The 11,677-nt window shown below is 52.6% G+C and overlaps 3 protein-coding genes across 3 annotated transcripts in view; 1 reads left to right on the top strand and 2 right to left on the bottom strand.

Moving 5' to 3' along the window:
• Positions 1 to 1,191, top strand: part of LOC104281437 (tyrosine-protein kinase SgK223) — a 21,960-nt gene extending 20,769 nt beyond the window's left edge. Inside the window, exon 6 of the mRNA XM_009879430.1 lies at positions 3 to 1,191. Coding sequence (XP_009877732.1) covers positions 3 to 893 — 891 coding nt within the window. The 3' untranslated portion in view covers positions 894 to 1,191. The remainder of the gene's footprint in view (positions 1 to 2) is intronic.
• Positions 1,192 to 4,126: 2,935 nt separating this feature from the next.
• On the bottom strand, positions 4,127 to 6,205 carry MBOAT4 (membrane bound O-acyltransferase domain containing 4). Its single transcript, XM_009879429.1, is given in 7 exon segments — positions 4,127 to 4,661; positions 4,663 to 4,783; positions 4,786 to 5,063; positions 5,358 to 5,429; positions 5,431 to 5,568; positions 6,089 to 6,136; positions 6,138 to 6,205. Coding segments are annotated over 7 exon segments (1,260 nt in total).
• Positions 6,206 to 10,306: 4,101 nt separating this feature from the next.
• LOC104281435 (ribonuclease CL2-like) lies at positions 10,307 to 10,734 on the bottom strand. Its single transcript, XM_009879428.1, is given in 2 exon segments — positions 10,307 to 10,665; positions 10,668 to 10,734. Coding segments are annotated over 2 exon segments (426 nt in total).
• Positions 10,735 to 11,677: the final 943 nt, after the last annotated feature.

Below are 11,677 nucleotides of genomic sequence, written 5' to 3'. Positions count from 1 at the left end.
TGCCCGGGGATGGCCTCCATCCCTCCCGTGCTGCCAGCGAGCACGACTGCGTGGTGGTCATCACACGGGAGGTGCCGAGCCAGACCACAGCAGACTTTGTGAGGGACTCGGTGGTGTTGCACCAAGCCAAGCCTGAGCTGTACGAACGTCGCGTTTGCTTCTTGCTCCTCCAGCTCTGCAATGGCCTGGAGCATCTCAAAGAGCATGGCATCATCCATCGTGACCTGTGCCTGGAGAACCTCCTGCTTGTCCCCTGCAAGCCCCCCATGAGCTGTGTGAAAGCCAAAGATGACAAACACTTACCCCGCCTCATCATCAGCAATTTTTTGAAAGCCAAACAGAAGCCAGGAACTGGAGACTCCAAGCTGAAGAAAAGTCAGGCCCGGCTGGCTCCGGAGATCGTGTCGGCTTCTCAGTACAAGAAGTTTGATGAGTTTCAGACTGGTATTCTCATCTACGAGCTGCTGCACCAGCCCAACCCCTTCGAGGAGAAGGTGCACCTCAAGGAGCAGGAGTACAGCCCTGAGGACCTCCCTGCTCTGCCCAGCCTGTCTATCTACTCCCGGGGGCTTCAGCAGCTGGCCCACCTGCTACTGGAAGCAGATCCCATCAAGCGCGTGCGGATCACTGAGGCCAAGCGGATGCTGCAGTGCTTGCTTTGGGGGCCCCGAAAAGACCTCACGGAGCAGCCCCTCAGCCACGAGGAAGCCCTCCGCCGGGTGCTTCAGAACTGGGTGGACATGAAGCGTGCCCTGCTCATGATGAAGTTTGCAGAGAGGGCTGTGGACACGGAGCGGAGCATTGAACTGGAGGACTGGCTGTGCTGCCAGTACTTAGCTTCTGCTGAGCCGGCCTCCCTCTCACACACGTTAAAACTGCTGCAGTTGCTCTGACCGTGGATGTGTCTCGGAGGCAGCTGAGGGCTCCCAGTTGCCTCGTGGCTAAAGGTACACGGCCCCCTCTACATGCAAGAAGCTTGAATCTCAGCTGTGACTGCACGTTCAGCTCCTGCCCCGCACTCCAGTCAGAGTGCACAAAACACGTTTAGTACCCTCAGCACTGTTCATCTGTGAGCAGGCAAAACTGGGAACCCACCCCTGTCTTGGGGATATTTTTGTTATTATTAATTTTTTTTTGGTATGTTAAGTCTGGGGACTAATAAACTGCCTGCCTGCGTGTGTGCATGTTTCTAATGAACTCAATGCGCTTGAGTTAATTTTTGCGCCTGTGGGACAGTCCTTTGATCCCCAACCCCCTCTAAAGCTTCAGAGCCTTTTTTGCCCGGTAACACCGCCGCTCTCCTGAGCAAACGCCAAGGGTGAACGGTTGGCTGCTTTGCAAGGGAGAACCAGGAGGGACTTTTACATTCCCATCTCTCATGGGTTTTGACATCCATTTCGCTTCTTGCTTTAAGAACAAAAATTACTGCTTTCTGTGTATCAGCTCTATTTTTTCATTCTGAGTGATTCAATATCAGCTGCCTATTACCTTGGTTAGGTATTAATACAGCTTGGCGTTCCTGCCTAGTGGTGCAGCCACACAGGCTGTTGGTTGTGAAAAGGTGTGAGAGAGCCCAGGATGGGTCTGTTCATGAGGATGATGCCGCATCCTGGGAATTACCCCTTGTAAAGTTAATGAAATGGAAAATCCCCAATCCACCTTCAAGGCCTTGAGGGAGGGAAGTCAGGGCCAGGTTGCTTTGCTTTCCCCATCCCTCCAAGCTCCCTCCCTTCACCTGGTAATTCACCTGTCCCTCGTGTTTAGCATTTAATTAACCCCTTTATCAAGAGATGAGCTGGCATGCGAAAGGCCAGGGCCAGTGGTCTGGGAAGGTTTTGTTGCTGCTGATGTTAGAATTAGAAATGCATAGGGCTGGGTGCACTGCAGACATGCTTCCCCAACAGATGCGATGCAAGACCAGCAGCACGATGGAAAAAGGAGAAGCTGGCCTGGGTCCCTTCAGCCCCTTTCCCTCTGTCCTGACATATAGCAGCTATGCAGCTTGGCAGAGAGGTTATGCTGCTACTTAGAAAAACTGATTTTCCAAAAGCTTATGAGCTGCTTTTACTCTTCCACCCCACCATGAGGCAGAGATGAGCTGCCCTGCTTCTGGCAGCCCTTGGAGAGGAAGTAGATCTGGGACACCTGGGGAGAGCCCAGCTCTGCTTAGCTGAGACAAGATGTCACTGGCTGAGCTACACTCCTCCCAGCTCCAAAACAGGGAGAAATTCATGAGTGCTTTCCTCCAGCTTTGATTCATCTTCAGACATAGACTGCTCTGTTGGGGGAATTTTAATTCATTGGGTTTTTTGACACTTCATACACTTTCTGTGAATCTTTTCCAGGCTTCTCACCTGGAATTTTATTTTTATTTTTTTTATCTCTTTGGCTATGGTTGCTGCTGATGGGAGGGGATGGCTCCTTGGCTGGGCACCCATTTGCGATGAATTTCCCCTGATCCCCTTAGGGAGGAGGCCATGCACGTCCCTGCCTGCTGAAAGAATGCGGGATGGCTCCAACTGCGGCCATCGGGGATTCTTTTATATACTAGCTTTCTTGCATCTGACTCTTGGGTCCACTTTCCTCCAACACAGGTGGCAGCAGCCTTCTGGCTTGAGCACCACTGTCCCGTGGACCATCCTGGACACATTGCCCTGGCAAGTCTGGCCCTAGCTTGCTGCATGTGGTCTCACCACAGGCAAGCAGAGTGATGAAACAGCTGGAGAACCTGCCTGAGGGATCCCAGCATGTTTTTCAGAGATAAGATGAAGAGATGACTCAGCTTCTAAGCACGGATATAAGGAATAAGTTGAGGGCAGCTCTGCAGGACAGCACAGGAGACAGGGTCTGGCCATGCCAAATCCAAGCTGTCCTGGCAATGGAGAGATTATATGTAGGGTAAGTGGCTTGCAATGCTTGGGCTGGGTACTCAGCTGGAATCAAGAAGTAGCCAAACATCCAACCAACCCACATAAAACAAGGTTGCATCTGTTTTGCATGCCGAGTTTCAGTTTAGTGACAAACACTGATACACGTACTGGCACAGCACCTGCACGGCGTGGGTTATTAACCTGATCACAATGCTCTCCCTTGAGTTTGGACACCTGAGACTGGTTCTGGTGTTGGTCCTGGTACCCTGCAGCAGCATGCCCAGCAGACCAGAGCATTTTCAGCTTTATTATCATGAGATTTGGTGGGTGGTTTCTGGCTCTCATATAAACAGAAACTCAGCTCTATACTTTCCTGATACCTTCCCCTGTGGTAGCTCATGCTTCTTCTCCAGCCTAAACAGTCCTATATTTTTTGGCCAGAGCATGAACTGGAGCGATATGTTAGGGTTGCTGCTGCATGTCTTTGTGGGAAAAGAGACACATAAGCCTTGGCTGAATGCCACAGCCAAGACTGAGGACTTTGCTGGTTTAGTTCCCCTTGTCTGTGCTGTCCTCAGCACACCATGGCCAGTAGCCCTTCTTTTCCTAGCAGGCATTCTTGCCCACGTGCTCAGGATGCTCTGTAAGAATGGTGCAGGGAATGGATCATCCCTCTTCCCCACGTGGCAGGGAACACAGCTGATCCTGCGCCCTGGAAGCCAAACATGTTGCTCACTTGGTGATGGCTGGGGATGCAGGAGATGTGTAACTGGGAACAATTTGGAGCCCGTGTGCCACAGGGACGGTGCTGAGGAGCAATTGCTGGAGGAGCACCACAGACCCACGTATCTCTGTAGTACTGCGAGGTCGGGAAAGGGGTGTTTCTTGTCTTGTGCTGCCTCCAAACAGACTGTCAGCTCCCTTCCCTGTGCCCAGGCTCCCAGTGGCCCATGTGCACAAGAAACAAAGGTAGTTCTCTGGCATTCCTAGGAGCCAGACACAGTTGCCAACTGGTGCAGTTGTAGCACAGATGAGTTTGGTGAGGGGGTTGTGTGCTTCCTACATGAGATGAGGCCTAGACCCAAACAGAACTACCGGGCAGGCAATGCTGCTAGAAGCACTCTTGCCCAGTGGTTTGGTGATCTCATGTCCCTGCTTCAGAGCATCCCTCAAAGCTGAGAGATAGCGCAGGAGTAAAAGCCAACCTGGGTCTCCAGAGATGCTGTTACAAGAAATTGCTCGGCCAATAACACTTCTCACCCTGTTTGCTCATGTGTGCAGGGATGTGCCCCACAGAACGCACAAGCTAGTTCAGGGCAGGCTCAGTTCTGCTTCGGCTTCTTGGCAAGCAGCAGCAGCAATGTGAGGCTGTAGGAGAGGGGAATGATGCTGTTGCAGGAAGTCCAGAGCAGGCAGAGCATAGAGAAGCTCTCGGTCTCCACAGCCACCAAGATGTAGGCAACAATGAGCTGTGTGAAGACCCAGGTCATGCCACGGTAGAGGAGCTTCGCACCTGGGGAGGTGACCCGGGCGCTCAGGAAGGGATGGATACGGTAGTCAGCCTCCACCATGACAGCCCAGCACAGGAAACCAAAGACCTGCCCGGGCCGGAGGCCATGCCACCAGGCAGAGAAGACAAAGGTGGCTAGGAGGGGTTGGGCCGGGCAGCGCTGAAAGACAAGTCTCCTCAGCCAGCGGGATGTACTCTTGTTCCCTGTTCACGTGAAGACGGCCAGGCGGTGGGTGGTCTCCAGCGTCCACAGGTCACAGATGGAAAGGTCCCGCCTCCGGCCCGAAGCCAGCCACCTCCAGGAGGGCCTCATCCAGCACCCAGTGCAAATGGTAGGCCAGCCTGAGGAGCAGGGCCCGCTCCCCAATGTGGGGGAGGCAGCCCCCGGCGGAGGCTTGGCCACCATCCCTGCCCACAGCCCCTGCAGGGCCAGGGTGCCCAGGCACTGCTGGCCGGCAGCCCTCAGCAACCCGGGGAGAGCACTGTGGGACTCGGCCTGGGCCAAAACCTGCTGAAGGCCACCAAGGAGGGCTGGGAAAAAGAGTAGGTAGCTGCAGAGAGGCAGCGCACTCTGCAAAAAACCCTGCCCAAGCCGGAGCAGCACCAGCCCTTTGTGGATGTCCAGGGCCAGAGATGTAGCCTTCTGGGTAAGCAGCATGATGGCAGAGAGGGTGACGGCTGGCCTGGAAGGAGAGGGCACCCAAGAGCTGCTGAAAGTCCCTCGAAGGGAACATTAGAGGCATGGGTGTAAGGCTGCACACAGGGATGTACTGTCCCATGTCCCCAGAGCACTGCAGTGCCCACAGAGCCACCCACGTGCTGGGACACGGCTGGAGCCAGAGAAGAGGCTTGACATCTGTGGAACAGTGAGCTAGTGTGGCCCGAGGGGACCTCCACCCTCACAAAATGACTGGCAGAGCCCCCAGTCCACCAAGGGGAGGAGCGTGAAGGAGGCAGAGAAGGGAAGGGGTGGTTACGTGGTATCATGTGGGTCCAGCTCCTGGCTGCTCAGCCCCAGGTGGCAGAGTGTCTGCCAGGGCATTTTTTTAGGCCCAGGTGTGGGCATGAGTCGGGCTAACGGACAGGAGGATGAGCACAGAGCCAGCGGCAGGGATGAGGAGCAACACAGCATAGCTGCCCATGGCTGTGCCAGCAAGGAGACATCCTCCGACGAGGAGGAATATGTACCTAGAAGAGACGAGATACCCTTCGACTGCCTTCTGGGGAAAACGGGGCTTGAAACCCCTACTAGGGGGTTGATAGCGGAGCTTAGTCTGAGTCCTACAGCCTCCACAGTCCTCCTGTAGCCTGCCTCTTGGCCTCTCATGGTGCTGCGGGATCACAAGGGCTATCGAGGCTGCAGGCAGGAACAGTGGAGAAAGGGGCAGATATTGCTGGCCCTGCCTGGCCGGAGACAGCCCCCATCCACTGCCCTGCCTACCTTGCCCATGTGCTCGTCCTGGTGCACCTCTAAACCCACCTCCCACAATAATGAAGTGTCTGGCCTGGCTGTTTCGTCCTTAACAACCTTGATCCCCACTGCAAAGCCCTCCTGATAGGAAAGCTCGCATTCAAGCCATATAAACATCCCTACCGGAGTCAGCAGGGACTTACTGCCATGGGTCCTGCTTCAGCTCTGGCCAGGACAGCCCCTAGAAAGCGTCCACAGTTATGATTTGGCATGGCAGCAGGGGTGACGACCACGTACCGGGCAGTCAGAGAGAGGTGTCCCGAAGCACAGAGGTGGTGAAAGAGCAGCGAAGGGGAAAGCCGCCAGTCGGTATGGAGCTGCAGGGAGAAGGATAAGCAGGTCTGCCCAGCACATCGAGAACCTTGCTTCTTCGACTGCCTCTGGTGTCTGGAGAAAGGATGGAGCCAAAAGCTGCTCTCGTTCCTCTTTATACACGGCAGGCCTTCAAAAAAAACACCAACCTCACATCGGAGCTAAGGAAACAGAGGTATCTGCAGGGTGAGAAGCATGGGTTTTTGCATTCATCAGCGCTGACTCCTTCAAGCATATCTGTCCCAATGTTTGTGTGTAGGTGGAAAAAGTTGGGGTTGGTTGTTTGCTCTGCCAGACAGCTGGGCCATTACCGCACACTTTGAAGACAGCAAGAGCGAGGTGCTGAGACACGAGCCTCTTTGAGCTGCCACGGGATGCAGCTCAGAGCAAAACCCCCAGGCACTGCCAGAGGCTTGGTCCTTTCTCTTGGCTTCCTCTCAGCTCAGACCTTCACAGAAAGCTGCGGCTTCTTCCTGGCTTACTTGTTATGGGGTAGTGGTGAGGCCAGTATCTAAAGCCCTGGTGACAGTGACGAGGGAGGGTGAGGCCCTCAGCCTCACCACTCAGACCAAGCTACAGGGGCCTTTCATGTACCCAAGATAAAAGAATAGCTCTATTCTCTCCAAACGATTTTCTTCAAGTAAATAAAGAAGTAATAGACTCACAGAGCTATTTGTGATGGTATAAATTAGTCATTCCAGTTGAACTGTTTAAAACTCACATTCTTTCAAAAACGAGCCCTATCAGCATGTAAAAAGTCCTCTTCTAGGCCAGATTAGAAAAGTGATTTGAAGAGTCATCCCTAGGGTGATATGAAACCAGCTGCTATTTCTCTCATAATGCCACCAGCTAAACAGATAAAAATGCTCAAAAAAATCAGTTTGCAGGACTTGGCTCTTCCTTGTGAGATCTTTGTTCATGGCTTTTTAAAAAAATATTAGTTAATATCTGCTTTATTTTAGGCATATGCAAAGTATGAATACAAAGAACAATAGCCTGGAATTTCCTTTCAGAACTAAAAAGGCACAACATACTAGAGGGATAGAAGAAATAAGGTTTTCCCTTTCCTTTGTGGAAAAAAAGAGCAAAATTGGTGCCTAAAGTTACAGAAAGAAGTGTGCTCATTAAAAAAAAAAAAAAAAGATTTTTTTATTTTAAAAATATATCAAGTCCAACTTTCATGAATGCTTCTACTTTCACTGAGCTTTTCAAGCTATTGTGATGTTGCAAAGCTTGCCACATTATCTGGATGAGTTCTTTGGTGATAATAAGGTGAGTGCCAAAACCCCATGGAAAAAAAATATTAAAGCAAATGCTGCTGAGAAACTGGCTGTATTTTGCTATATTGGTGCAGGATATATTTTAAAAGCAAGTGATAGTTCTGGGGAGCAGCTTTTTCCATGTCAAGTTTGGCATGCATGGTATGCTGTAACAGCCTGGTTTCTTGGGACTCATTCTGCCAAATCCATGGAGCCCAGTATTGACTTTGCTGAGCAAATATTTTTGAAGGCCCTTTGCAGTGCCAGCTTAAGCAATTCCCTGCATGGCTCTGCAAAAATGCCATTGCTTTTCAAGAAGCAGAAATTAATTTCCACGGCAGCACTGGGAATGTTAATACACTGCTTGTGCCTCCCCTTTTATACCATCATATGTCTAAGCGAGCATGTGAGCCATAGTGAAGCATGTGAGAGAGCATTTCTTGCTTCATCTGCACATCCTAAACAAGCAACAGCCTGGTCCCTGGCTAAGGAATTCATTGTTTGATAATACAGCAAGTGAGAGGAGCAGGCTGACCACTGTTAGAGCAAACTCTGGGCATGAAATTCAGGCAGACATGGGCAGGTACTAGCTTTGGACTAATACGCAGAAAGTTTATAGTTGCTTTCTTGGTGGAATGTAGTGCTGCTCTGGCAACAGTTTTGGCTGCCTGTTGTAACGCAGCCTACACCGATCTGCTGCAGGGCACTCTGCTAAGTGAAAGATGTGCATTGAAAGGGCCATCCTGCTTTAGCAGGGGAGTTGGGCTAGATGATCTCTAGAGGTTCCTTCCAATTCCAGCAATTCTGTGATTCTGTGAAAGCAAAAAGTTATTGTATAGGAAAAGACTGACAGGGTTTGTCTTTTTTTTCCAGAGAAAAGCATGTAAAGGGAAAAAGAAGCCATCAAGTAGGGCTCAGGAGAGCTAACTGAGCTCCTGTCTCAGACTTTCTCTGTGACCTTAGAGAAGCTGCTTAACTCCCACTCACAAATCAGAGATGACAGTTTCTGTTTCCCTGGGGTGTTATCAGGCCACATCAACCACAAACCCCACAAACCTCGGGACCTTATGTTTGGCTGTGATAGGCAGGACATGAAAGTACCTAAATGAGGAAGGAATTAAGAAATAAATGCAATGGCTTATCAAAACACAAAAATGCAAAAATTCTTTCTTTATTTTCAGGCACCAGTCCCACGCTGGCTTTTTGCTACTTGTTGCCATTACATTAGATTTGCTGATCGCTGCCTGCAAATGACCTACTGCTGCTTGCAGCAAAAGCCTTTTTGTCTCCCTGGATAAAGGGCCACATCCCAGTAGTTTAAGGATAGTATGGAAGTCACTTATCACAGCTGTGATTCCACTCATAGAGGTCTGAAGTCATGCCTGGGGAAGGAAAGGCTCTTCCCTAAGCTCTCATGTAATTTATATTTTCTGTGTTTCTCGGTACCTACATCAGTTATTAAAAGTCTATGTTAGTTTGCGACAAATTAAACTCCGTGAAGTTTCTGCAGGTTGGTTGTTTGTTTTTTTTTTGCCTGCAAAAGGGCCTTGCAACTCTTGAGATCAGCCACATCAGCTGAACTTGGTGCAGATGAGTGACCAGCCCTGTGCCCTTCCCTCTGCCAGCAGTGGCAAAACAGGTGATTTATTTTCAAGGCAGAATCCTACCAGAAACTCCTTTTTCTCGCCAGATGGAGACAGATTCTTTCATAAGGTTTTGGGACATTTAGAACAGGAACCTCCAGGTGCTTTTCTGCTGAATTCCAGAAAAGGAGCCCCTGAGTTACTCCAGACACATGAGGAAGGGACATCTTGGACAGGCAGCAGGGTCAGGAAGATCGTTTTCTCTGCTTCTTTTCCTCCTCAGCTACAATTTCTGAGAGCATTTGGGCTACCTTTTTGCAGCAGCACAGCACCTGAATGTCAGCACTTCCATTGGAGTCATCAAGGCTCCCTCAGCAACAGGACCAGAGCAAAGAGGACCTCCAGCCTGCTGGGCTGCATCGGGCAAGGTGTTGCCAGTAGGTGAAGGGAGGTAATCCTGCAATGGACTCAAGCTGCAACACATGAAACCCCATCCAAACCCCGGAAAACACCCATCTGTGTATGTGTTTGTGCTTTGTATGCGCGTAGTGTGTAGAAGGGGGTGGGTGTTGCACGTTTTGTGTTGTGAGCGTGGTGCATGGTCCCACGTTGTGTGCACAGTGCATGTTTTGTGTGTGCTGTGTGCTTGCGTGTGTTGCGGTTTTGTGTGCGTTCACTGTGTGTGGGAGGGTGCTCAGCTCCACAGGTGTGTCAAGGGGACCCCATGAGCACCCTCAGCCCCAGAGAGGCCCTAGATGGGGGTCAGAGGCATGTAGAAGGGACTGTGGGGCACATGAGGGTTTATGGGTCAGGCATGGGGGAAGCTGGGGGTACCCAGGGGGTTATGAGGCACATGAGAGGTTGGAAGACCCTATAGGAGCCACAGGGCATCCAGGAAAGCAATGTGACACCCAAAGGGTCAGGATACCAGGGGAGAGAGTTGGGTGCATATTGAGAAGATCAGGGGGATCCTGCGGGGGGGGTTATGGGGCCCTCAGGGAAGTTGTGGAAAGGGGATTCTGTGGGGCATAGGAGAGGTCAGAGGCACCCTAGGGGCCTGTGGGACACCCAGGAGGTTGGGAAAACCCAGGGGTTTATGGATCCAGGTGGACCTTGAACAGGGTTGGGGGAAACTAAGGAGGGGGCTCAGGGGCACCAAGAGAAGGGTAGGATCACAGGGTTCCCCGAGAAGATGATGCTGGAGCCCAGGACTGTGACACTTCCTTTATTGCAGATCCTAACAGAGCACCCACAGGAGAGAACATCCACATCCCCACTTATAGCCCCTGCTACATCAAGCCTCACGGGGTGGGCGCATAGGTGCCAGCAAGGTGCACGGGCAGCCCATTCTGGCAGGCGACACGCACGTGGTGCTCGAGCTGCCGGGCCCGGTAGGCACAAGGGGACCTGGTGTCCCCTCCCCGCACACGGCAGGCTGTGAGGCCCACGGGTTTTGGGGTGCTGTGGAACCCCGTGGCATCAGGCGTCTGGGTGCAGGCAGCCACGAGGTCGTTGGCTGGAGCATGCACAAAGGTGTTGGAGGGCTTGCAGGGCCGCCCCGGGGCTGTCACTCGCCGGCGGGCCAGCATGGTCTCGCAGTAGCGGTGGGCGGCGAGTGTGGATGTCCGGGGGTGGTCCACATGCTGCCGCAGGAACTTTAGCGGCTCTCGCCCAGTGCTCCTGCCAGTGCTGCCAGCACCAGGACCATGCACAGGGTCCAGCCCGCCATGGCACCTGTGGAAAGCGGGGTCAGGGCCATCTGGACTTCGGAGGGCCCCCAGCTGGAAACCTCACCCTAGATGCTCAATTCCTCTACAAATTCTCCCTCCTGGGTCCCTTACAAAACCCCTCTAAATGCCTGGGCAACCTCCTGGATACCCAGACGACCTGCGGATCCCACCTGGCTGCCTGGGTGCCCTACAGAACACCCCATAGACACCTGTATCCCCACAGCTCTGCACTCCCCTGAAGCCCAGGTCCCCTATGTAATTTCCCCCCAGACATATGGGTCCCCTATAGATCCATCCCCTGCCCCAACACACATATCCCCTATATATCCTCCCTCCCTGCTGGATGCGTGCATTCCTCACAGTCCCCTTCTGCAGACGCTCTGGTCCCCTGCATATCCCTCACCCGCACCTGTGTGTGTGTGCCTCAGTTTCCCTTATGGCCTCGGGGTATCCGGGATCCCTCCAATTCCTCTGCACCTATTTTATACTGGCCCCAGCAGGGCCCAATGGGCAAGGATCCAGCAGCAAGGGCAGGTCATTCGGTAGTCATTAACGAACCATGTGACTGACTGTGCAAGTCCCCTCCTGTGTCCCCTGCCCTTGTTGCCTTAGGCCATGCATTCTGGCCTCAGCCCGTGTTGCTTTGGGCCATGCATTCTGGCTTTGGCCACATGTCCCATGACGGGTAGGACACCTGGGGCCCCTTGGGTGGCAGGGCGTGACACCTAGTTCCCTAGTTGGGGGCAAAGCATCAGCGTCACCTCTGGCAGCTAGCAGTCCCTCCTGGATGCTGCAGTATGTCCATGGCTTCCCTGCACCGCTTCAGGAGCTACTTGTCCCTTCCCCCCGTGCCCCCTTGCAGACAAGTTCACACCCTTGGGAAGTGCTGGGACATGTTTTGCCCCAGCGTCACCTTGCCCGCTCCTGGCTGCTCTGCTTAGG

Source organism: Apaloderma vittatum, unplaced genomic scaffold, assembly GCF_000703405.1.
Source record: "Apaloderma vittatum isolate BGI_N311 unplaced genomic scaffold, ASM70340v1 scaffold19662, whole genome shotgun sequence".
Taxonomy (NCBI): domain Eukaryota; kingdom Metazoa; phylum Chordata; class Aves; order Trogoniformes; family Trogonidae; genus Apaloderma; species Apaloderma vittatum.
Note: the sequence above shows the minus strand (reverse complement) of the source record. Positions and strands in the feature narration are given on the sequence as shown.